The sequence below is a fragment of the Streptopelia decaocto genome (genome assembly GCF_964273445.1).
Source record: "Streptopelia decaocto genome assembly, chromosome: 2".
In the NCBI taxonomy this organism is placed as follows: Eukaryota; Metazoa; Chordata; class Aves; order Columbiformes; family Columbidae; genus Streptopelia; species Streptopelia decaocto.
In genome coordinates, this window is record NC_138655.1 from 54,009,890 (window position 1) to 54,032,599 (window position 22,710).

Consider the following 22,710-nt stretch of genomic DNA (forward strand, 5'->3'; position numbering starts at 1 on the left):
TGCTGAAATATTTCAGTGGGTGGACAGCCAGTTCAAATCTTGTAATCTGTAATAGTCAAACCCAAGTGAAGCAGAAGATTCCTACAAATAATTTTGTATGATGTCATTTTTAGTATTTCTTTTTTAATTTTCTGCACCACATTAGCTAAAACTACTGTGGTTTTTTGTGCCAGATGAATGAGCAGGAGAAAATATTATTCAAATACAAAAGGTTTATTTTTTTAATTACCACAGAAATTTCAGGTGGAGGCTCAAACCTTTTAATGCACACAGCAGAGACGACTACACACGAGCCATTGTCTGCTTTAACTTATAAAGTGAAAATACACACACTGGCCAGTGGATAACATTGATTGATGATCTTCTTGCTATGTATGAGAAGCATGAAAAGAACACATTTTGTTTCAGTGAGGCAAATATTTTATTTTTAAGCAAGCAAACCCATTTTTCTAAATTCATTTTTCCCAAGCTGAATTTTAAATGTAAATTTTCCCAAGCGATGCTGAGTAGCTTCCATTTAGCCATTTCTCCTATTTTTAAAAATGAGCATCGTGGGAGCCTAATTATTTGATTAAACAAAATAAATGCAGACTGACTTGTGCTTGAAACTACCCTGTAGCCTAGCTGTAAACATCTGCCTTTGTTTGGGCTTTGCACTACAGTTGTTAGTGCAACAGTATTATTAGAAAGTATTTGCATGTTAAAGAGATGGGTTAGAGTCACAGTCCAAGGGAAATTATATCTTGAAATTGCCTTAAGAGCAGGGCTTTGTTTTCTTGCTGAAACAAGCCATTCAGCTGCTGTTGCAGAAGGTTGGAGCCCATTGGGGTGGATGTTTGATCCATTATTCATGATTTTAGCAGAACCGGGTTATGGTGGGAGAGGGAAATCATTCTTTACCATCCAAAGAAAAAGCGAGTGAACAAGTGAGAATTGCCCTGACTAAAAGGCACAGAGGAGCTGAAAAAGCTAACACAATGCTTCATGAAGCAAAGGCCCAGCACAAATCAAAGGATTACTATGGCAACAAATGGGAACCAGTGGGAAAAATGGTAAATAATTTTTCGTTGGGTGAATTTTACCCTTTTTACGAATGGAATACCCTTTATCGAAAGGCAACTTCCTTAAGCAGTCTCCTCCTGTTTATTCAGAAAAAAAAAAAAAAAAAAGAAAAAAAAAGAAAAATACATTCTGGAGAAGAAAAATATCACTCTTCCAAATGACTAAATGTAGTTTGTTGCCTGATGCTCTAAATAGAGCTGGATCTCCTAGCTCTGATTGTTCCTTCAGAGGATATCAGTTCTGCCCTTACTTGAGTAAGTACATATCACCGAAGGCAAAAGCACTCATCTTTGCATTTCATATTTGGATTGTTTTCATACATGACTTTTAAAGACTTACATATTTTTTCTGTGTAGAAAAATGTAACAAAATCTCTGACACTCCCAGGTTATGGAAAAAGAACCACTGAAGTTAATTCACTTAAAAGGAACAAGTTGTCACCAGAGAATCCAAATAAAAGTGTGTAGAGTAGACAAGGAGAGCATGTCTTAAAAGGCAAGTCTTCCACAAGGTCTGGTAATAAGTAGGAAGAGCTCACACTGAAGGATAATTTCTTTTAGACCATTCTTAATCTGTTTGTCCATTTCCCTTACTTATCGTGCCCGTAAGAAATATAAAACATCTCTATTACTCTAGACTGGGCTAAGTGAGAGCCAACCTGATACAGTGATATGCAAGTTAGGTAAGTCACTTCACCGCTTGCTTTGAATCAAAACTTTTGTATGGATCCATTTTGGACATGTGAGGAGAATTTCTGTCTGTATTTTGAATGTTCTCTTTTTAGCTGTTTTTGAGGTTATCTGTGCTCCTGTGCAATTTTCATAATTCCACGTGAGAGCTGTTCAGCTGGATGGCTTTCACAGTTAACTCCCAGCTATGTGCTGAAAATTTACACATCCTGTTCTCTTGGCCTGATTTAAGATTTTGTTTTCCCAGAAGGGAAGCAGTGAATATTTAATACATTGTGACTTTTCTTTCTTCTGAAAAAAAAAAAAAAGAGGACCACAAAGTTGTATCTCTTAGTGTCTACTATTCCTCCAATGCGAAGTTGCGGGAAGAAGAAAGATAAACTACTCCTCTCAGTATTCCTTCCCACCAAGATTAGGGGCAGCAAGAATAATTTACTTTGATGAATTATATTCTTTCTTACTATGCAAGACTCCGTAAAGGTTGACAATACAATGGCTTAAAAGACCCTTTATGATGTAAATCTGGATATGCCAGTCCTAACCAAACTCAGTGAGACTTTGTATACTACCCATACAATGAGATGGATTTAAAATATTTGGAGTAAAGTGTTGTGTGTTTTCTCAAAATCAGAGACTTTCCACATAAGCACAGACAAATAACCACACAACTGCCTATTGTACACCAGCAAATGGAATATACATAATTTATATTTAAGGGATGAGAAGAAGAATGCATCTTCAGAAGCAGTCTCTGAGAACTCAGTTAGATGTGTATTGCATGTAAAAAGTAATACAAAAGGCACTGAAAGTTCCTATCTAGTCTGGTTGAATGTGTGCATGCAATGGTCAGCTGTCATGTCTAAAAAAGTAGCAGCTTTTAGACTGCGTGGTCAAATGTAAGGTCCAAATATCAAAGCATTATAACATATAGTTGAGCAGCACAAAAGGGTCATCTTTTGGCTTCCTGGGATTGCACACAAATGCTAGAGAGCATCTTTCTACCCTGCCTCCTCAGGCCTTATTTTGCTCCACCCCTTTGGAAAGAAAAAAAAAGGCTAAAAAGAAAGATTCCGTGAAACCTGATGTTCACAGTTGCTGCAGGCAAATTGAGATTGCATGGATTGCGTGGAGAAAACAGACAAGAAAAACCCAGCCATACCTCATGGTGCATGGCAGTCATGTTAAATCAAGTCATGGCAGAAATGTGGGATTGTGCCAACTGGAAAGTAACCTGAAAGGCCTTCAGTATGCTGAGCAGGGCAGAAGGGGGTCAGTGTGATGAGGGGGTGGTGGTGAAGCCCCCGAAGCATGGGTGACTTTTCTCTGAACATCCCCTTGAGGTAAAGACATAAGCATGGATTAACTTGTTCTAGAATGATAACAGAAGGATTTGGCACTGTCTGTCCAAGAGGATGGGGGTGGCAGGAGGTCTGGAAGTACAATAATTGGGATTCATGGGAAACTGTCAGTGTCTGTTGAGCTGCAGATGAAGTGCAGCTGTTTCTGTGGTGCTGTGATGGAGTGGCACTAGCTTGTAGTTCCCGTTATATTGTGTTTGTGTGTCTTGTTGTAGTGAGTTCGTGTCGCGTAGTGAGTTTCTGTGGTGTCGGTATGTTGTGTGGTGGCCATCATATTCGGGGTGTTTTCCGTTCTTCCTCATGTAGCACATTCATTAATGACAACAGAGGAAACTAAGAATGGAAGTTAACAGGTTATCAATTTTGTGTTCATTTTGTAGCAGTGTTGTTTTCAAAAGCAAAACAAAACCACAGTTGTGCCACAGACTACACCCTGCTGATTATATCATAGGGGCCTGATATCCACATATAAATATGTAGATGTCTATCAGTGCAGTATGAATTACCTCATCTGCGTATACAAATATCACATGATGTAATTGTACATAGTCTTCATTCACGATCCAGATGTTTGGCAGCAATCTATTAGGCACTTAAGCAGCCTTACCTCCCTTGATTTGAGCAGTACTAATTCCAATGCTTCTGGTAGAAATTCTATTATATGAAATAATAGATTACAAAGAGTCCTCAGGTTCCAGCAGAAGGAAAAAGGTGTGCAGCTCTGCATTCGTGCATTAACTGCTTTTCAACATGTTTACTGCTTATAAAAATCTGTCGTCCTTAAAGAGGCAAAGCAATTGTGAAAAGATATGTGCTGTCTCATGTGCATGTAATAGTCTATCTGCCTATATGATGTATTTAATCTCTTTTTAGTAATTCCAATATTTATCACATAATCCCAGCATCCAAGTTTCCTGAAACTTGGCTTTGCATGGGCTGCATGTTTGTAGAAACGGTGCATGAGTTAATAATTTTCTTGCTCTAATTTTGCAGACATAAAGTGTTGTCAGTATATATGTAACTATGTGATTCCAATTAATAGTAGTCTGAAGTAGAACAAATGATCTTTTGGCAAATCATTGTTCATTGGAAAACACAAGTGTGAAGGGAATAGTGAAAAATTCGAACCTTACTTTCCTGGTGACTTTTTATGTTTCAATTCAGCTTCCAGTTTCAGGAATCCCGAGGCCAACAATATTTCTAACTATCTAAATGTATAATCTGTAAGGAGAGGCATATTAAGATCAGTGATTATTGTGAACAGAAGAGCATTGCCATGTTATATCTGTTTTCACCAGATCGGCTTTGCATTATTTTTGCTGATTTTGAATTAAAAAAAAGAAGGAGCACACTTTTTTTTTTTTTTTTTTTAAATTACACCTGAATTAAATAGGTACATTGGTTCTTATCTGCTGTATTGCTACAGAAGCCTGATCAGAATAAAAGAATACAGCAGGGGTGTCAAACTCATTTTTGCCAGGGGCCACATCAGCCTCACAGTTGCCTTCAAAGGGCCAGAAGTTATTTTAGGACAGTATAAAAGTAACTACACCCCTGGAATACAGAAATTGCTGATGCAAGTAATTTTTCTGTTGTTGAATGAGAAAATTAAACTGATGATTTACAAATGATTGTGCAAAAGTGGCAAATCCCATTGCAAGCAGTTCTTTCCAAATTATTTGTGAGACTGAATTTTGGCCTCGTGCAATAAAAAATGTCTACAGACACATTAAGGCACAAGATGATAAGGCAGCTAATGTGCACTTGGTTACCTGGTGGTACGTTTCAGAGGGCTAGAAGTGTCTCTTCCTCGGGTACAAAACAGACATGCACAAGTCAATACGTGAATCAAGTAAAGGAAGAACCGCTAGGGCCCAGAAGGTATCTGTAGGATGACTTTTGTTGTTCGGTGAAGTATGGTCCTGGTTAATGGGATACTTCCATCTGCCTTATCTCCTTTTTCCCTGGAGGAAGAGATGAGCATCTGCTCCAGCAACAAACATGTTTTCAGTAACCAAAAGTGTCCCAGTAAGGGCTGCCACAGCCCCAAGAGCAGCAGCAGCTGGTTTTGCTCTCAGGAAGCGGGAGGGATGCCTGGGGAGAGGAGATGGGTGTCAGGGCTGATGCCGGAGGGGAAACAGCAACGCAGCCCCTGAGAGCGGTCCCATGACCTGCATTATGTCCTTGCAGCTGCTGAGGTTGGAGTGCACTGGACATCAGCCAGCAGAGAATTTGGGATTACGCTTTGAAGCCTGAGCAGTCCTTTCTTAAATGCATCTTTACTGTAGGAGTTTGGTGCCGTAGTGTTTTTCTGCGGACACACGTGAAGAGGACGGCGTCTGGCCAAGCATCATCTTTGTACTTACAAATCAGTTTCAGCTCCAATGTGAGAGACACAAAATGAAGGGCACAGGAAATTCTGATGAGGAATGTAAGTGCCACAGGATGAATTCACATAGAATAAATTATGAGGTCTGTGACTCTGCCTTCTTGAGTCTTTATTTTCAAATTAAGTAACTTTCAGAAGTAAAGTGGATGGGATGCCAAACTTAATGAGAACATAAAATTGAAAGTATTAAGATTTAAATGGTGTTGGACCTGAAAGGGAAGATACTTAAACATTTTGGTCAGAACTCAGGCTCACACAGCTTATCACTATGACATTTGTGAAGTCATTATTTTGAGCAGAAATCAATGAATGATGTTGACTTGTGCAGAGAGCTGTCTTGCCTCTGAAGAAAGGGACCTTATATGCTTAGTTGGTTTAATAAATGCTATCCCATTAACTGCCTAATCAGAAGTGTTGCAAATGGATATATAATTAGATTCAATATATGCTCACTAGATGCATCTTCTGCAGAGATATTAAAATTTTATAGCTTTAATTATCATAAAGAAATACGTCACCGAATACGTAATCCTGTAAACAGGAGCTCATCTGGCAAATGTCTTTGATGGTGAGCTGTCTCAGCTACTCAAGTGCGAACTCAGAGCAGAGGTCTGAAGGGAATATCCAGAACGTAACTTAAGGATCCCAGCTTTAGTTTTCAGCAGAAGCCACACAGGAAATTCCCACACATATTTAGGGCATTGCTGTTTATTTGCACACTGTGCTTTGGTTTTAACTATTGATAACCGTGAGTTGTGCAGATGTCTGTCCTGCAGTTCTTTTCTTTTTTTCCTTTTTTTTCACACCCCGGAGACATGTTTTCTGCTAAATCTATCCCTTTATCCTGCTGATGAGCTCAGGGATTCCCATGTTTTACCTGTACAGAATGTATCGATACAGGAGCTTCAGGCTCAGCTTGAGCAGGAGACAAGACTTCACCGAGAGGAGCAAGAAAAGTTTACAGAAAGGATCATCCAGGTAAATACAACACCTGCCTGCTGGGAGAGACGCGTGACCATAACGTGTGGTGTGGACCCTGTTTGTCAGGACCATGGGAACTTGTGTCCTGATGGCTGCGCCTGTTTGAGCTCATCTGAATAAATGTAGAATCTGGAAACTGGGAAAATATAAACTCAAGCCTAATTAGCCACTTTGAATCTGGCTTCTCTGCTTGGTAGAGACAAGATTTGCCCTCCCCTGTGTGGGGGAAGTCGAGGTAGAGATGTGAAATACTGCATGGGGAATTATATCAGCCCCTTCAGTTCTCTGTGGGCTCAGAAAGGATGTGCTTCATATCTGGGAGTGCATTTTGGCTCTGTGCCTTATTCTGACACTTTCTAGCCCAAAGAAAAGCCAGTACTTATCAGAAGTTGGAGGAGCTGTTACACACTCATAACTGAGACACAAATCAGGACTTTTTTTCTGTTTCTCAGTACCCCATGCTTCCAACCCTCTAATTCATAACTGGTGAATAAATCATATTTCATTACATGGTCTCCCCTACTCTTTTGAATGCTGGAACATATTAGTAAATCATTTTGTGATCTCCTGCTCCTAGAGTGAAAAGTATCTGTTGCTAATTTTTGCAGGCTGTTTGGCTCTTAACTGAAGATTTGTTTTTAAATGTACTTCATAGACTAAATTCAGCATAATTGTTGGTGTAAAGCATTTATCCTTGTGCCAGGTAATCTCATTATGCCCAAGTGGTATCTGTTTTTTCATAAGTAGCTTTAATTTCCAGTCGATCTCCATGGGAGCTTTCTCATGGAGGCTTTTGAAGGCAACCAGTAAATTGATTTCCTTCCTAGTTGCCTTGGCCATGAAAGCTTTTTGGAAGCTATATCTGCCTCTTAAAGTTCTTTTCTTTTGCAATAGCTATCTACTGAAAGCATAATACTCTGTGAAGTACACCAGGGTCTTCTGCAAGAATTTGTGACCACGGGGACTCAGATCATAACAGCTTGTAAAAACAATGAAAAATGCAGCAAAATCAAAGCTAGCTATTCATGTTGGCAGCCAGGAGAAACAGAAGAATAAAAGCATCTTCTGGATTCTTCATTTTTTCCACATTATGCCCATCCTGTTGATATTGTTCCTTTTTTATCCTCTTCCGGGATTTCTGGTGGAAATGACTCAGATCTTTGCTGTATTTAACCATAACTTCATTTGGTGGAAGAACCAGCATCACCACAAAATTTGCTTCTTCCTGTAAAAATTAAATTTTAAAGAACTCCTTTTTTTCCTATTTCATTTTGGGCAATGTTTAATGGTATCAAATTGATGTGTGCTAGCAGTGTACAATCTCTGTAAGTGTTATTAGGAGTTGTGTGTATGTTTTTTGGGCCATTATATCTAATTTTGCTCCAAACTACTTTTAAGCTGCATTTTAACCCATTTAAGCTAACAACTACTGTAAATAATTTTAATTTAATCGGGAATTTTTAAGGCATAGGAGCATAGGTGCTGAGAATTTGCATTATGCCAGAGCACATCATTTAAAGGGCAGGAAAGTCCTTAGTAAACAATCTAGTATGCACCAGTAGCCTGTATCAGAAGCATCTGAATGTTGCCATGTAAATCAAGCCTGTATTTCTCAGCAGTATTAATTGCCAGGGGCTCCACGCTCCTGAAGAAGAATCTCTGAAGTATTCGTCATTCCTGTTTGAATGTTTGTTGCAGGGTATGTTCTTACATTTTAAATCATCATGGTCATTAGTGTACTGTGGCTTTCATAGACTTCATCTATGGAGCTGGTCAGCAAAGGGAGAGGCTGTTGTTCCATAGAATGGAAAATGGTAGCAACTGGTATCTGTTAGCAGTGGCTCTGTACTTGTTTTCCATCAGTTTTTTCTTGATAAATGTGAACCACAACTTGGTTGAACTGAAAACATCATCTCATCCATGTAGAATATGAGATGTTGTACAAATAACTTCTACATGTGCTATTGCGTGCAGGTAATGTCATGGTTGGTTTTGACATATTGAGGGAGAAGTCAAATTTAAAGAATAATGTTTCAGGTGGCCTTGTGTTGAAACAGATGTAATTATACGTGTGCTCCAAAGAATGAGCATTTCTTGGTGCTTCTAGTACTGAAACTGAGAGAAGTGGTGAATACCGAGTTGCAGCCCATTGCCGTCTCTTTGGTTCCTGCATGTGTCCCTGATCTGGTCATATCAGAATGAGAAACAGTTTACTGTGAGTCATTCAGGTGCCTCCCAAGTATGCACTGTGAGAAGTAAGGGACCAGTAGTTGTACCTGAAATACTGAATGTGGTTCCTTGGGAGGCGTTGCCCCTTCAGAAGAAGAGGGAGATGTAGCCACAGAGGAAAGGATGCGTCAATGACTGGGGAGGCAAGAGGCAAGGATAACATTCCAAGTTGTCTGAAGGGCAGCTGTGGTCCCACCTTGTAGGAATGACTGCAAATGCATTCAGCAGGTGTGATATGTGCAGCAGTGTGGGGTGGTGGCTGTGCTGGGAACACACTGCAGGTATGCAATCAAGAGAGAGGAAAACAGTGGTATAAAAAGCAGCAGCAAAGGTCTCATGTGTCTTTAAACTAAACAAACTGTCCACTTCCACAGCAGGTTACTTGGATGTGGTTATCTAAGCTTATCAGCTGTTGTCCTCTAATTTCCTCAACAGTCGTAACTGCTGAGGGACTTAGTGAGCCAAACTCAATAGCTACTCACTACTGATGAAAACTAGAGATTTCAGTTTGTCTCACCCATCAAAGTACAAGTCCTGGAGACTGCCCCAGGTCACCACCTCATTGACATGGTGTCTGTCATTCCATTAAAGCTGGAGGAGGAGCATATGCAGACCCTGCGGAGGAAAGACTTGGAAGTGCAGAGCTTGACTTTGCAGAACAAACTGGAAGAGAAGACCTGGAGCCAGGAGAAAAGTCTGCTGCAGCAAGAGCTCCGGCATTTCAAGCAGGACACCTTTCTCCTCTACGTCAAACTGAAGTGGCTGTTGAAACATTGGAGGCAAGGCAAGCGAATGGAGGAGGAAGGGGAGGACATCTTAGAGGTAACTGTCCCACCTTATTAATCCAATGGAATTGCAAGTAGTGGGGGTTCTGGGGTATCCCTTCTTTAAGTGTAGACTGTAAAGACAGTGTGGCATCAGCAACTTTATAATTACATGTAGATTTAAAGGCAAGTCAAGTTAAACATGAAGCCTTTTTTTTAAGTTGGCATGTGCTAAAATATAGTCTGCATGATATGTTACAGATCAGCCATCTTTAAATCTAAACCCTTAACTAGTACAAACATCTGGTCCTGAAAAATTCTCTCATAGTAAATGAAAATTTAATTAGGTCTCAGCAATACAACTCCTGTGTAATTTTTGGAAAGAAAAGTACATTAGCGAGCTGATGGAGTCAAATCTATTTAGATGGGTGGAGAGCTGTCGTTTTTTTCATCGTGTGCACAGTGTGTTCCTTACAAAGCCTTCAGCAATACAGATGGAGGGAAGCTCTGTTTTTGTGTTGGCAAGAGAATTATACAGCTTCTTGTGGGAACTTACAGTGAATCATTCTTGTTTGTTCCTCTTCTCCATGCACGCGTCTGTCACCGTCAGCAGCAGTACACCAGTAGTCATCATGGTGATTTTCCAAGTAGCAACTAAATTAAGATCAGGAATTTCAGAAGTACATAACAACCTGGAATCCCCAAGCTGACACATCTCAACAGGAGCGTGATTGCCAGCCCACATGTGCTGTGAAGAAGGGTGCTGCTAAACTGTGTAGAGTTGCACATCCAGGATTGCCATTTGCTTTGGAAACTTAACCTGAAGAAACAATAAGTAGAAAAAAGTTTTTGCTCATTCTGACATTTTGTGCAAAATTCTTGAGAGAAATACATTTATTTCACAGGTTCATGCAATTCTGAAACTATTTGCTAAGTCAACTAAGTAATTTTTCTCAGTATTTCTGATACTTACGTGCCTAGTGTTTTTCAACATTTGCTGCATTTGGCAGCACAAGTAACCTTTCAGGTCTGATAGGAGTGTGCTTCAGATGAATACTCGAATGTTTTGTATTCGTAGACAAAAGGTGGATGAACATCTTCATCTGCTGTGGTAATATGAGTCAGAAACAAGAGATGAGTAGCTATTTAGAAATAATTTGCTTCTACTTTACTTCAGCAATCCTAATTTGCTTCTATGTAAACTAGCTCATATTCTAATATCAAAGTAGCTTTCATTTTTTCACTGTTTGGATTTTTTGACTGGTTAATTAACAATCAATCCACCTCAAGTCATTACTGGAGTTGTGTTTTGCTGACACATTAGAGGACAATAAAGTGCTAGATTTGGATACTTCCTGATGTCCATGCCTTCAGCAGACAATACACCAGTGTCTTCTATAGCTTTTCATTAGTGCGTGATGGATTGTATCAATTATGGTGCATTATAGTTGTACACGCATCTTCTCAGCTCCAGAGATCTCCTATTTTGCAGGCCTGCATAGTGTTGTGTTCACATATGCAACATGTCATACATGACCCAAAGATAATTTCCTGTACCCTACTGAATCGAAGTCAATATATCCCACCACAGAGATGCAGAGGAAGACAGTCCTTTCTCTTAGCCCTTCAACAAATTTCAGAGAATCAGAGAATCATAGAATAGTTTGGGTTGGAAGGGACCTTCAAAAGTCGTCTAGTTCAGCCCCCTGCAATGAGCAGGGACATCTTCAACTAGATCAGGTTGCTCAGAGCCCCATCCAGCCTGGCCTTGAATGTCTCCAGGGATGGGGCATCTACCACCTCTCTGGGCAACCTGGGACAGTGTTTCACCACGCTCATTCTAAAAAATTCCTTCATCATATCTAGTCTAAATCTCCCCTCTTTTAGTTTAAAACTATTACCCCTTGTCCTGTCGTAACAGGCACTGCTAAAAAGTCTGTCCCCGTCTTTCTTATAAGCCTCCTTTAAGTACTGAAAGACCACTATAAGGTCTCCCCTGAGCCTTCTCTTCTCCAGGCTGAGCAACCCCAACCCTCTCAGCCCTCCCTCATAGGAGAGGTGTTCCAGCCCTCTCATCATGTCAAAGGAGTGTTGATGTGTCCCATCATTTGCATTTTAGACTGAGCACCCTGAGGCCCTCCCAGACTTCGGCGTTCAGTCTGAGCAGAAAGAAGATGATGCAGAGCAAGAGGAGGAGGAAGAGGACGTCGTGTTTGCACTGACAGATTTCTCCCCATGTCCCACCACAGAGAGCACTGATCATGGACCACAGCTGCAGACTGCAGAATTACTGCAGCAGCGGAAACAGGTACTACACCATTTGTGTATCATGCCCTGGGAATGGAAACTCTGGATTTTCCAAGGGAGTTCATTTTCTTCTGCTGCTGTGCTAAATCACCTAGAATCATACTTGTAAAAACACTTCTAGCTACACGGCAATTAGAGTGGATTTCATCCATTATATTTATATTTAATCAGGAGCCATGTGATTACTGTTCTCCTGTTGGCAGATGCTATCAGTGAAAAATCCTATTTCCTCTTGTGGCTGTTTGCCCAGAAACATCTATCAGTATGTGATGGTTTGCAGAATTTACATGCTTCTCTTGCCTGAGCACATCTATTGTATTCCACTGTCAAGTTAGCAAGAAGAGGTGATTTTATTTCCTTTAAGTAATCTAAGAAACTAGCACATGTATTTAAGGTTTCCCTTAGAGACGATGGGAAAACAATGCAAAAGTTCCTTCCTGTCACTGGGCTTGTTTTTAAATGCCTAAAATCTAATCCTGCTGACTTTTCCCCAACATCTCCTGTGCCCTGTCTGTGTGTTTTAGAGCACTGCCATATATCCTAGCTTTTTCCTTTGTGCGTTTAATATACCAGCAGTCCTAATAATAATAATAGCAAACATTAAAAGGGGACAGACGTAGGGCTTCCAACAGTTCTTCAGAAGCATCTTTTTATATTTGTAAAACAGAAAATAATTCAGATGAAAAAAAATCCTTGCATGGACTTATTTGCAATCATAAGTAGAATGGAGTAAGAATTCTGTGTAAAACACAAATTTAGTGGAAAAGACCTTGAAGCATTGTGCTTTGTGCCCCATCTCTATCCAGGCCTTTGTCGTGGGAGTCTGCTCCACAGGAAGAGGTATCAGACAAATACGTACTCTATATTATCACATTACATTGCTGAACTCACTGCAGGATCTGGATATGGTGTGTGTCTTTGCATTTCAGTTTTTTGCCTTGAATTCCCCAGACTCTCACAATGATATGCAACCTGTTTATTTACTATCTATATGGTCTAATAGATAAACAGTATGCAACAGTAAGTCTCTATCCTATAATAAAGTTGGGCTGGTGCTGGGAGATCCGCAGGCTGCCTTGCAACGTGCCTCTCTAGTTCAGTCTGCACCCTCAGTCAGAATTTCTGTTTGAACAAAAAATTGTAGAGATCTGTGGTCTTTATGCTACTTCATATTCTGCTTTAAGTTTATGTACTCTTTTGCTTTTTCCTTTTTCACAGTGCTAGCTGACAACTCCATTCTCTAGCTATTCTTTTCTGTGAAGTGTGCTACCAAGGTAGTTTTCATTTGATCAGTTTGGCATTTGGAAAGGTTCTAGTGTTACTGATCCTGTGGGAGGTTAGACATTGCTGATTTTGAGGATATACTGTGCCAGTCACCCGGCCCCATCACTGTCATCCACTCAGCAAACTCCTCTCTCACAGAGGCTGAAGAAGGCTGTGGAATAGATGCTCCTGAGCACATAATTTAACTGCATTCCATCTGTAGGCTGATTTAATCTAAAATGAGTAAAATAAATATAAACCAACGCACTATCTCAGTACAAAGTCTGTCATGTACTAATTTTCCACATAGAGCTCTTAAAATGACCAAGAACATGCAAATAAATTAGATCCTTTTTGAAATAATCATTGCTTAGGAATTAATCTCAATCGAGGTGGCAGAAATTGGAAGTAGAGATGCTTATAATTCATTTTTATATACACTGAATGATATTCTAATGCAGCAGTTCCAGGTAATCTTGCTTAAAGAAATGACCCATAAGAACAGACCACCTCTTGATGTTGAATATTGCATGATATCCAGATGGATTTATGAAGGTAAAATAGGCTTCTTGCCTTCCAACTAGGAAAAAAGTGTTATTTTGACACTGCAAGAGTCGGTGAGCCTGCTAAATATTTCTCATCTTGAGCACTATTACTTGTTTTGCCCGTTCACGCTAGTGAATCTTCTAACAAGCACTGCGTTTATTGACAGGCATGTAAAACCAATTTTCAGTGCTACGGGACTTGTATTTGTCAATGGCGAGAAAGGATTATGATTATTCTCTGGCACAGAACTAGGAAGCCTTAGTGTAAGTTAATTCTGCTGCTGTCCTAGATTCAGGGCATCAGAAGTGTCTTCTGGAGGACTGCAACAGAGGACTAGCTGCCTGCACACCTCCTGGCCATCAAGGCTCTGCCAGAGCCAAGCTCTGCTCCCACATCCCTTAGTATCAGTTGTACTGAATTGTCCATCTCACTATGGTGGATGGCTTGGCCCTGCAAACTTCACACATGCAAGACCTTCGTCATGCTCACAAACCTCACAGGTCCTGGTCCTGTCCTCTACACACCGACCCTGATCCTTGCTCTACACACATCTACATACATGCAGACTTTCACCCATAAACATCAGCTCCACTTCATTCATATATGATCCCAAAACACATTAACTAAACATAACTAGAGCAAGAAACCACTTTGCCTGTGTTGTCCCCGCTTCAAAAGCTCTGAAAGTATCAGCAGACCCAGAGCACGGTCCTTCCTGAAGGGGTGGATCTCACCAGTGCACGTCCCCCAGTACACCACTGACTTGTCAGGCTGGGCTGAAAAACACCCAGGGTTTTTGGGGTCTTCTGCAGTTTCCTTAAGCTCTCAGCTAGAAGTAAGCACTGTTTATATAGGGAATTTGGGGTGAGTGTGAGTGGTGAAGATGGAAGCCTCTAAGGTTTGCATCTGCCCAGGAGAGACCTAAGATGCTGGTTCTGCCTGACAAGCTCTGAGATGAAACACATCAGCACTTGTTTCACATTAGGAAGGAAATTTTATAATAGTCTAGGAGTGGCTGAGATAACTAGGTCAGAAAAAATAAAGAGCTTACGGTAACTTGAAGTAACCCATATTTATTTTTAACTTTTAACGTTAATATTTAATGGCTTGTATTTTCAACCTGCACTCTGCTGCTGACTTTCTCACTCTGCCTGGAAAGCGGAATTGTTTTGAGAAGAAATGATAAACCCTGCAGCCTTAATTTCAAAAAGCAACCTCTAATTTTGTATTATTGTGATTTGAGGTACTCGACTAGGTGGAAAGTACACATCTCACTTGTCTGGGAATTTTGTGTGGCCATTGTGTGGAGTGATGAAGGAATAGCAGAGGGGAAAATGGAGAAAAAAGGTTAGTTGATGAGAGGCAGAGTAGATGTGGACTCTGAGAAGAGCCAATTCATCTTTCTCTTCATGGCGTTATCTCTTGGCTGGCAGCTGGGGCACGCTGCTGAAAGATTTGGGCAAGGAACTGGCAAGGACTCAAGAGTCAGGTCTGATCACCGGCAGGAGATACACAGGCAAGTCAGGCTGGTGACACAGTGGCAGAGGGCTTGCTGTGAGTCAGAGTTTCTATGTGTGTAGTAAGAGATCATAAAGAATAGCCTGCAGAAAAAGGAAGAGCTCTGGTTCAGTTGAGTGGAAAGGCTGAGGTGCCCGTTGGATGGTGCAAGATCAGCGGAGGAAGAAGAGTTTACACATCTGTGGTCCAATGGAAAAAGCATTAAAAACCCAGTACACTCATGTTGTTGCTGGAGGGGGTCAAGAAAATCCCCAGTTAGATCTCTTTTTGCTCATACAATATTTGTTTTCAAAGTTTAGCTAAGAGAAAAGCCCAAAAGAATAGTAATTAAGACCTAAATATACTAAAATTATTTGCACCGAGATCCAGCTTCACTTTTGCCACGGTCTGTGACTACACAGAGAAAATGCACAGTTCCTGTTTGCTGTTTAGGTTCCTGACCTTGTGTTTTTAATTGACTGTTCTACTAATGTGCTTGTAATACCAGACTGTGGCTAAATTCTTAAGTTAAATTCTCAGACCAGAAAATAACTGTGATTAAAAGCAGAACCAAGCTTCAAAAACTGCTGTGGTGCCAGACTTTTCTAGAGCTGAAGTCTCCCATCTCTGGGATGGACTTTGTGTAGTACAGACTCCAAAGTCTTAGAATTTAATTGAGATACACTACGTTTTTACTTATTGTCAGCTGTTGTTCCCTTTACCTATAAATCCTGAGGTGTGCATGCAACAAGGCTTTAATCTGCTTTAGTAATTCTCTTGTCTTAGGTCAATTGTGAATCAGTCAAATTCCTCCAGGCTCTAAAGTTTGGTAACTAGTAAGGTACTAACTTCTTGCATGGGAAACTGTCCAGGAAATCACAGCCATAACCCATTTCTTCTGCCTGGACAACATCCCTGGAAGGAATGGAAGGCTGTAACAATCCTTGTTTTGTATCTATGGGACTTATGCAGAAGATGTTTGGCAGTTCTACCAGCAGAAATCTAACGAATGTCTAGATGTAAATGTATTTCAGAGCACATTGTCTCAGAAGTACTTCATCTGTTCTCCAAAAACACTCCAGCTTGGCAACACAGAAAAATAATCTCACAGACCTGTCCAACTTCAGACTGTAAATACGAAATCAGGCAAAAGAGACTTCTCTGCAGGAGTTAGAAGTATGTAGCCAAAACTGGATTTATGTTGGCAAGTTAATTATAATCCCAGCAAGCCCAAGGGGCACCTGGGGTACTTGTCTCATAACAGCGACATTGATGTAATGCCTCTAGAAATAAGACATGCCCTCATCCCAGTAGGCTGCAAACCTACAATGAGGCTCTTTTGGCTACTCTCTGTACTAGTCCATCACTTCTTTCTTTGCACACTTAATTTTACAGGACTCTAAAGCTATCAAATATATGCACAAGAATAAGGGATATAGCTTGCTTTAGTGTTATTTGGTTTTATTCTTCTTCTGTGTCAATTTCCTTCATGGAGCCTTTAGACTACTTGGCCAGAGAAAGGTTTATGCAACGTACCAGAAAACACAGAATGTGTCTTTTGAATGAAAGCACTTCTTAGACATTTGGAGTCAGGGTTTGCAAAGAGGATGAGGACAGATTTTGATGTGCTCAATACCCAGCAGCTCCTGTTGTGACATTAAGGACGAATCTTCAAAAGATTTCTTATTCTGATTACTACACAAGGGGCTTGAGATGTTTGGAGAATTTAGCCTTAATTGGGTATCAGAATGAAAATTCATGGTGGAAACATAAAATCTCATTGCATATTGAAAAGTAGGTGATCTTATATGCATGATGGAGACTACTGCTGTATAGTAGGAGACTGCTAATTGGCATTAAATGTTAATGGAATTAATTCTGCTTCTCTGGGTGCATTTGTTATGAAGCCCTGTGTTGTACACCATCACATTTAATTAGCCCAAACAGAATATTGGTCAGTCAATGAGCACCTGCAGTCATTTCCCTGCATCTAGCATATTTTTGCTGATGAACCAAATGTCTTGGAAAAAGTAGACCATATTTGTTTGTCTTTTAAAGAAAAAAGGCACTATGATGTGTCTGATCAGTGATTACAAAAGTGAGGTGGGTTCAGGGATGCCAAAAACCTGATGAGCATATGAAATCAGCTTAGTTGCCTGCATAAAATTTTATAGGTATTGTCACTGAGAAAAGCACATGAAAATTATTTAGATTTTTGTGGACATCTGTTTACTTGACTTGTCTACAAAGAAGTCCCCATGTAGATACTTTCATGAAACATCAGATAAGAGGAATTGCAGGAATCCTCCACTTGGAAAAATAAATAAAAATAAAATTAATTGGACTATCATGCAAGAATCGAGACAGATAATTTGACTTAGGCCTTCCCAAGGAACCTAACACATTCATAAGAACCAGGTGATTAAATGCTGAATTTGTTGACTAAGCTTTCCCATCTTTCTGCTCATGCTGTGTTTGCTAATCAAGTATAATTTTCTCCAAAGTCTTTTCTATTCAGAATAGCTTGTCAGATACAATCTCTGGCTACTCCCTGGTCTTTGAGAGGCTCATTGGGAGTATTTTATTTAAATTTTGGATAAATAAATCATGTTACACTTTTCTGTTTTCTTACTCAATGACTGCAAAAAAACAGTGGGATACCTTTTGTTTTACTGATCCAGAATGAATCTTGAAAAAACGTTTTTCAATATTTATCATAAAAATGGCAGGTTTTGCAAGTCTTCAGGGAATTTGCAGAAAGTAAATGCCAAAACTAATTGAAAAAAATTAGAGATTTGAATTAAGTATGCATGCTGTCTCTCAGTACTTGCCAAGATCAGATCTCAGCTCTGGGCTAGACTTTTAACTCAATTGTTGGCTCCTGGCCAGAACAAGAGCACAGACGTTTTCAGTATGACCACAATGAGATGTGGATGGGGATTTGCTCTTTGATCCTGTCTGCAAGAGGGAAGGTGGCTGACCTGACCCATAGAGGAGAAATGTGAAGTACAGACTAGTGAAACATCTTAACAGAGATACTCAGCTCAAAACCACACTTTTTTTTTCCCCAAAGTAATTTTGTCTGATAATACAAAAGCACTGAAAATTAATCCCTTTTCTTTATATGTAGTTTACAAGTATTTAAGATTTGGTGCTGAGCTGTGACTTATCTATGAGATGTCCAGCTACCCAACAAACTTTAGGAATGATACTCTAGCTTTGGTTTACGGTATTAAAAAATAAGTTATTACACGTCCTCAATCCAGAAAGATGCTTAGTACCTTTTTCAGTGTGACTTAAGTATCTTGGGTTTTCATGGGTGGTTCAGGACTAGAGCTAACAAGAAGTAGAATCACAGAAGTGCAGAATCATGTAATCATTTAGGTTGGAAAAGACCCTTAAGATCATTGAGTCTAACCATAAACTTAACACTTCCAAGTCCACCACTAAGCCATGTCCCTAAGCACCACATCTTCGTGTCTTTTGAATACCTCCTGAGATGATGACTCAGCCTCTTCCCTGGGCATTGCTATCCTTAGTTTTCTCATGCAAAAGATAGCCAAGGCACTTTCTCTTCCATGCAGTGGGCCTGCAGGCATTTTCCCCCTAAAAACGAAGCATCCTTTGACAGCATTTCTCTTGCTTTGTTGCGGCAGGCAAGCGAAAATCGGAAGCTCCTGAATGCTCTGAAGGGTTTGCTGGATGAGTTCCGCTCAGAACTGCGGGACGAGGAGCGGGAGCGCCAGGGGCTCCAGCAGCAGTACGCCCTGCACAAGGCAGCCTGGGAGGTGGAGATGACTGAACTGAAGTGCCACCTGGAGCAGGTAACATCCCCCACAGCTAACACCGGTAAAGAATGGCTGAGTTGCTTAATTAAACATGAAATCTATGACAGCCAGGATTGGGACTACATTTATGCCATTTACTTTGGTGCCAGAAAGCCCGCCCTGAAAGCCTGAGCAAAGCTTTGCCTCTTGAGTTGCCTCCTGGATTCCAGTTGTCCCAGTACGAGTGCTCATGTAGTAGATACTGTGCAATATAGGTGAGGACAAAGGAAGCGAACCTCTTCATGCTGTATTTTCTCAGAAACGTTGGCTAGTAACCTACCAGCTGTGGTAATGAGATTTGCAGGTGTCTGTATTTATTGACATTTATAGGAGATAAAATTTCTTTTTGTTGATGTGCTCACAATTAGCTTGTCATTGTGCCTGGCCACATAACAGTTGTGTTAGGTGACAGGAGAGAAAAGAGTGATTTAATAATACTGAAGCGTGAGACCACGATGTTAACGTTAAACCAGCTCTTAAAAGCTACTCATTAGTGAGGGATGTTACCCCACTGAAGAGAGAGCTCTAACTACCCACCATGGGATACTGTTAGAAGTGTGTATATAAAATCTGGTGCCAGGTGCTTCAGTGTCACGTATGGCTGTTCACAGAAGATGTACTGTTTCTGAAGCAATATGAAAAGAGATCAGTGAAATCCCCACAAGGGTTTATTTCCAAAGCTGGTGGCATAAAAGCTCTAATTTTTCGCATTCAGGAGGGGAGGGGTGGGAGAATTAGTATGTTCAGGTCCTGAGAAAAAGATTTGTAATTGCAAAGCTTCTCTGCAGAGGACAAATATAATAAAAAATTTCACTGCCAGGAGGCTGGTACATTTAGGAGGATTTACTGAGCATTGGAGACTCACTCTGACGCACAGAGCTGAGATGCGAGTGCTGCTTTTCCTGCCGAGGTACTGTAGGCTGCTTTCCCAGAATGAAGGAAGAAGCTTTCATTTTGGCTGAGTTTTCTGTCAACAAATTCGAATTATCAGTTCAGCTGCTTCTTAGTCCACACACATTTCCAGAAAATTGATCACTTGAAAAAGGAAACAAAATCCATCCCCATTTTCACTCCTCTCAAAATAAAACCTTGATGACAGATTTACCATAAGCTTGAGATGGCAAAAAAGAACAAAACTTAGTGAAAGTTAGTTTGACAACAAACTGCCAATTTAGAGCTTGCATATTTTGCATTTGCATGAGTGATATATTCTCAGGTTTCTGCTTTGGCTCATGTTTGGTAAGCAGGACAGTGCTGCCATTCCTGCTCAGGGAGAAGATAGATTTGCATTCTTCCTTCTAGTGGCCTTATCAGGCTCTTTGCTACTCCTGCTGTTCCACTGGTAATAATATATCACATGTGGTAATTATCGAGTCATGGATGTTATTTTTTACTTTTTTCCAGCAAATGAAAAGAATGAAACTGGTCAATGCTTAAGACATAAAACTGTCTTCCTTAGCCAGCACCCCAAACTGAATTTCAGTTTCACAGTAAAAACAGGTCCTTAGTGCAGCAGCAGCAAAAAGATAGCACATAAATCCCTAGAATGTAAATTAGGATAGAGCAAACAATATGTGTCCCACTGAGGTCTGGTGTACCTGCTCACAATTACAAGGAGGCAATTAAAAAATAAATATAAAAATAATAATATAATAAGCCTGAAATAGAAATAAACATAAATTTAACTTGAACTAATATTAAGGATTCAAAATACGGGGTGCTTTTGTCATAGGTTCGATTTCAGGATCAAAATGGGAGGAGCTAGTGAATAACATGTAAAATATCAGCATTACCTATAGTAATGTTAACATCTTTTGCTATTCTGTACCAATATGTGGCTTAACAATATCTTCAACTAAATAGCCAAGTCTGTCATGTCAATGTGGGTAGGACAACCCCTCATGATGTCATTTGATTGTTTTGATTGTTAGTGATGAAGCAGCGGGCTGTCCAGCACTCCCACCACAGGGGGCTATAGAGCTGCCAAACCCTTGACAAGCCCATAGAGAATCAAGGCCTTTCTAGTCTCCACTCTTGTCTTCACTGCTGCTGTTTTCCACTTTTTTTTGTGAAGGAGTAGGTTAATTAACAAGAGCATTTTCAAGAGAGTCAATGCCTAATTAATAGTCACTGGCAATAGTTTTGCATTTTGCTGCTTCAACTGGTGCTATAGCAAAGAAACTGAAAAAAAAATGAAAGAAAACTCTTGATAAAAAAGCACTGCATATCAGAAGTGACAATGTACTGTTGCCTGCTGCTCTGGAGCTTTAACACTATATATCATTAAAAATAAAAGTCTTGATTGTCAGAAATGCATGTACATCTTATTTAGCAGAAGGATCCTTAGGCATAGTTTTTAAGATAAGAAATAATGAGATAGCTCCTAAATGTGGGATTGCAATAACTCTGAGCCAATAAGTAGTCCCAGTAATTCTTAGCCTCCAGTTGAGCAAGTGAGAAATCCCAGTATTTTGGGAACTGAGAAATGTTTGGAAGAAGGAGGGAGTTAGTATGAGGGGTCAAACCCTGCTTACACATTGAGAACCCTCACTAGGACTCGGACCAATGGTCCAGCTTCAGGATGCTTGGAGGGAATATAAACTGTGGTGCACACAAAGGGGCATCCGGCCACCCTTAGCAGTTAGCAGGGTTAGGAAAGTTGCATCTAGACTTTTGTGCTAAGGAGCCACCAATGGACCTTGCCCCCATGATTTGAGGCAGAAGGCCTCTTTCTGCCAAGAAGATTGTTCTACCTTCTAGAGGCACTTAGAATTGTCTTCCAAGTCCAAAGACACTCCCTCTGACTGGAGAAGGTTTTAGGTCCCAAATCACTGAACACCAGAAAATTATTTTGAAGGTGTATCACTATACCTGCCTTGGTTCTGAACTTGTATGTTTTTTCTTATAGACTTCCTATATGCTTTTGAAATGGGGCAAGACCCAGGGCTCTGGTCTGGGTGAGCCTGTGGTCTGACACAGGATAACTTATTGTATTTTGGCAGCTTGGGCACAGCACCCTAACAACAGCCATGCATTCTTGGGATATCGCTCTTCTGGAACATGTTCTTACTCCCCACTGCCTCTCAGCTTTCCTGCCCTTCACAGGCAGCATGGCCTGGGCTCCACTGCTTTTCTTGTTAGCTAGCTGAAAGGCTGAGAATTTGCCTGGTGGTGGTGAAGAACTTAGTGGTGTAAGGGGAGAGAGGTTCAACATTTTGATATTTTTTTGTTATTCAAAAAAATAAAAGAATGAATTTGATTTACAGGATATTCATACAAACAGTATTTAGTACATCTGAGCATGACATGCACCTGCTGGAGAGGGGCCAGAGGAGGCCACAAAAATGATCAGAGGGCTGGAACAGCTCTGCTGTGAGGACAAGCTGAGAGAGTTGGGGTTGTTCAGCCTGGAGAAGAGCAGGCTGCAGGGAGACCTTATGGTGGCCTTTCAGTACTTAAAGGGGGCCTATAAGAAAGATGGGGACGGACTTTTTAGCAGTGCCTGTTACGACAGGACAATGGGTAATAGTTTTAAACTAAAGGATGGGACATTCAGTCTAGACATGAGGAAGAGATTTTTTAGAATGAGGGTGGTGAAACACTGGCCCAGGCTGCCCAGAGAGGTGGTAGATGCCCCATCCCTGGAGACAGGACTCTGAGCAACCTGATCTAGTTGAAGATGTCCCTGCTCGTTGCAGTGGGGTTGGACTAGATGACCTTTGAAGGTCGCTTCCAACAGCCAAACAATTCTATGATTTTATGATTCCATGATTACCTGAAGTGATTTCAGAAGCTAGC

At 40.5% G+C, this 22,710-nt stretch overlaps 1 protein-coding gene across 9 annotated transcripts in view; it reads left to right on the plus strand.

The window, feature by feature from the left end:
- Positions 1–22,710, plus strand: part of MTCL1 (microtubule crosslinking factor 1) — a 110,696-nt gene that overhangs the window by 69,197 nt on the left and 18,789 nt on the right. For 8 of the 9 annotated variants that reach the window (XM_082043846.1, XM_082043852.1, XM_082043853.1 and 5 more), the window contains 4 exons: positions 6,384–6,476; positions 9,300–9,530; positions 11,592–11,780; positions 18,742–18,909. In XM_082043846.1, coding sequence (XP_081899972.1) covers positions 6,384–6,476; positions 9,300–9,530; positions 11,592–11,780; positions 18,742–18,909 — 681 coding nt within the window. The remainder of the gene's footprint in view (positions 1–6,383; positions 6,477–9,299; positions 9,531–11,591; positions 11,781–18,741; positions 18,910–22,710) is intronic. The other variant, XM_082043850.1, reaches the window with a different exon arrangement.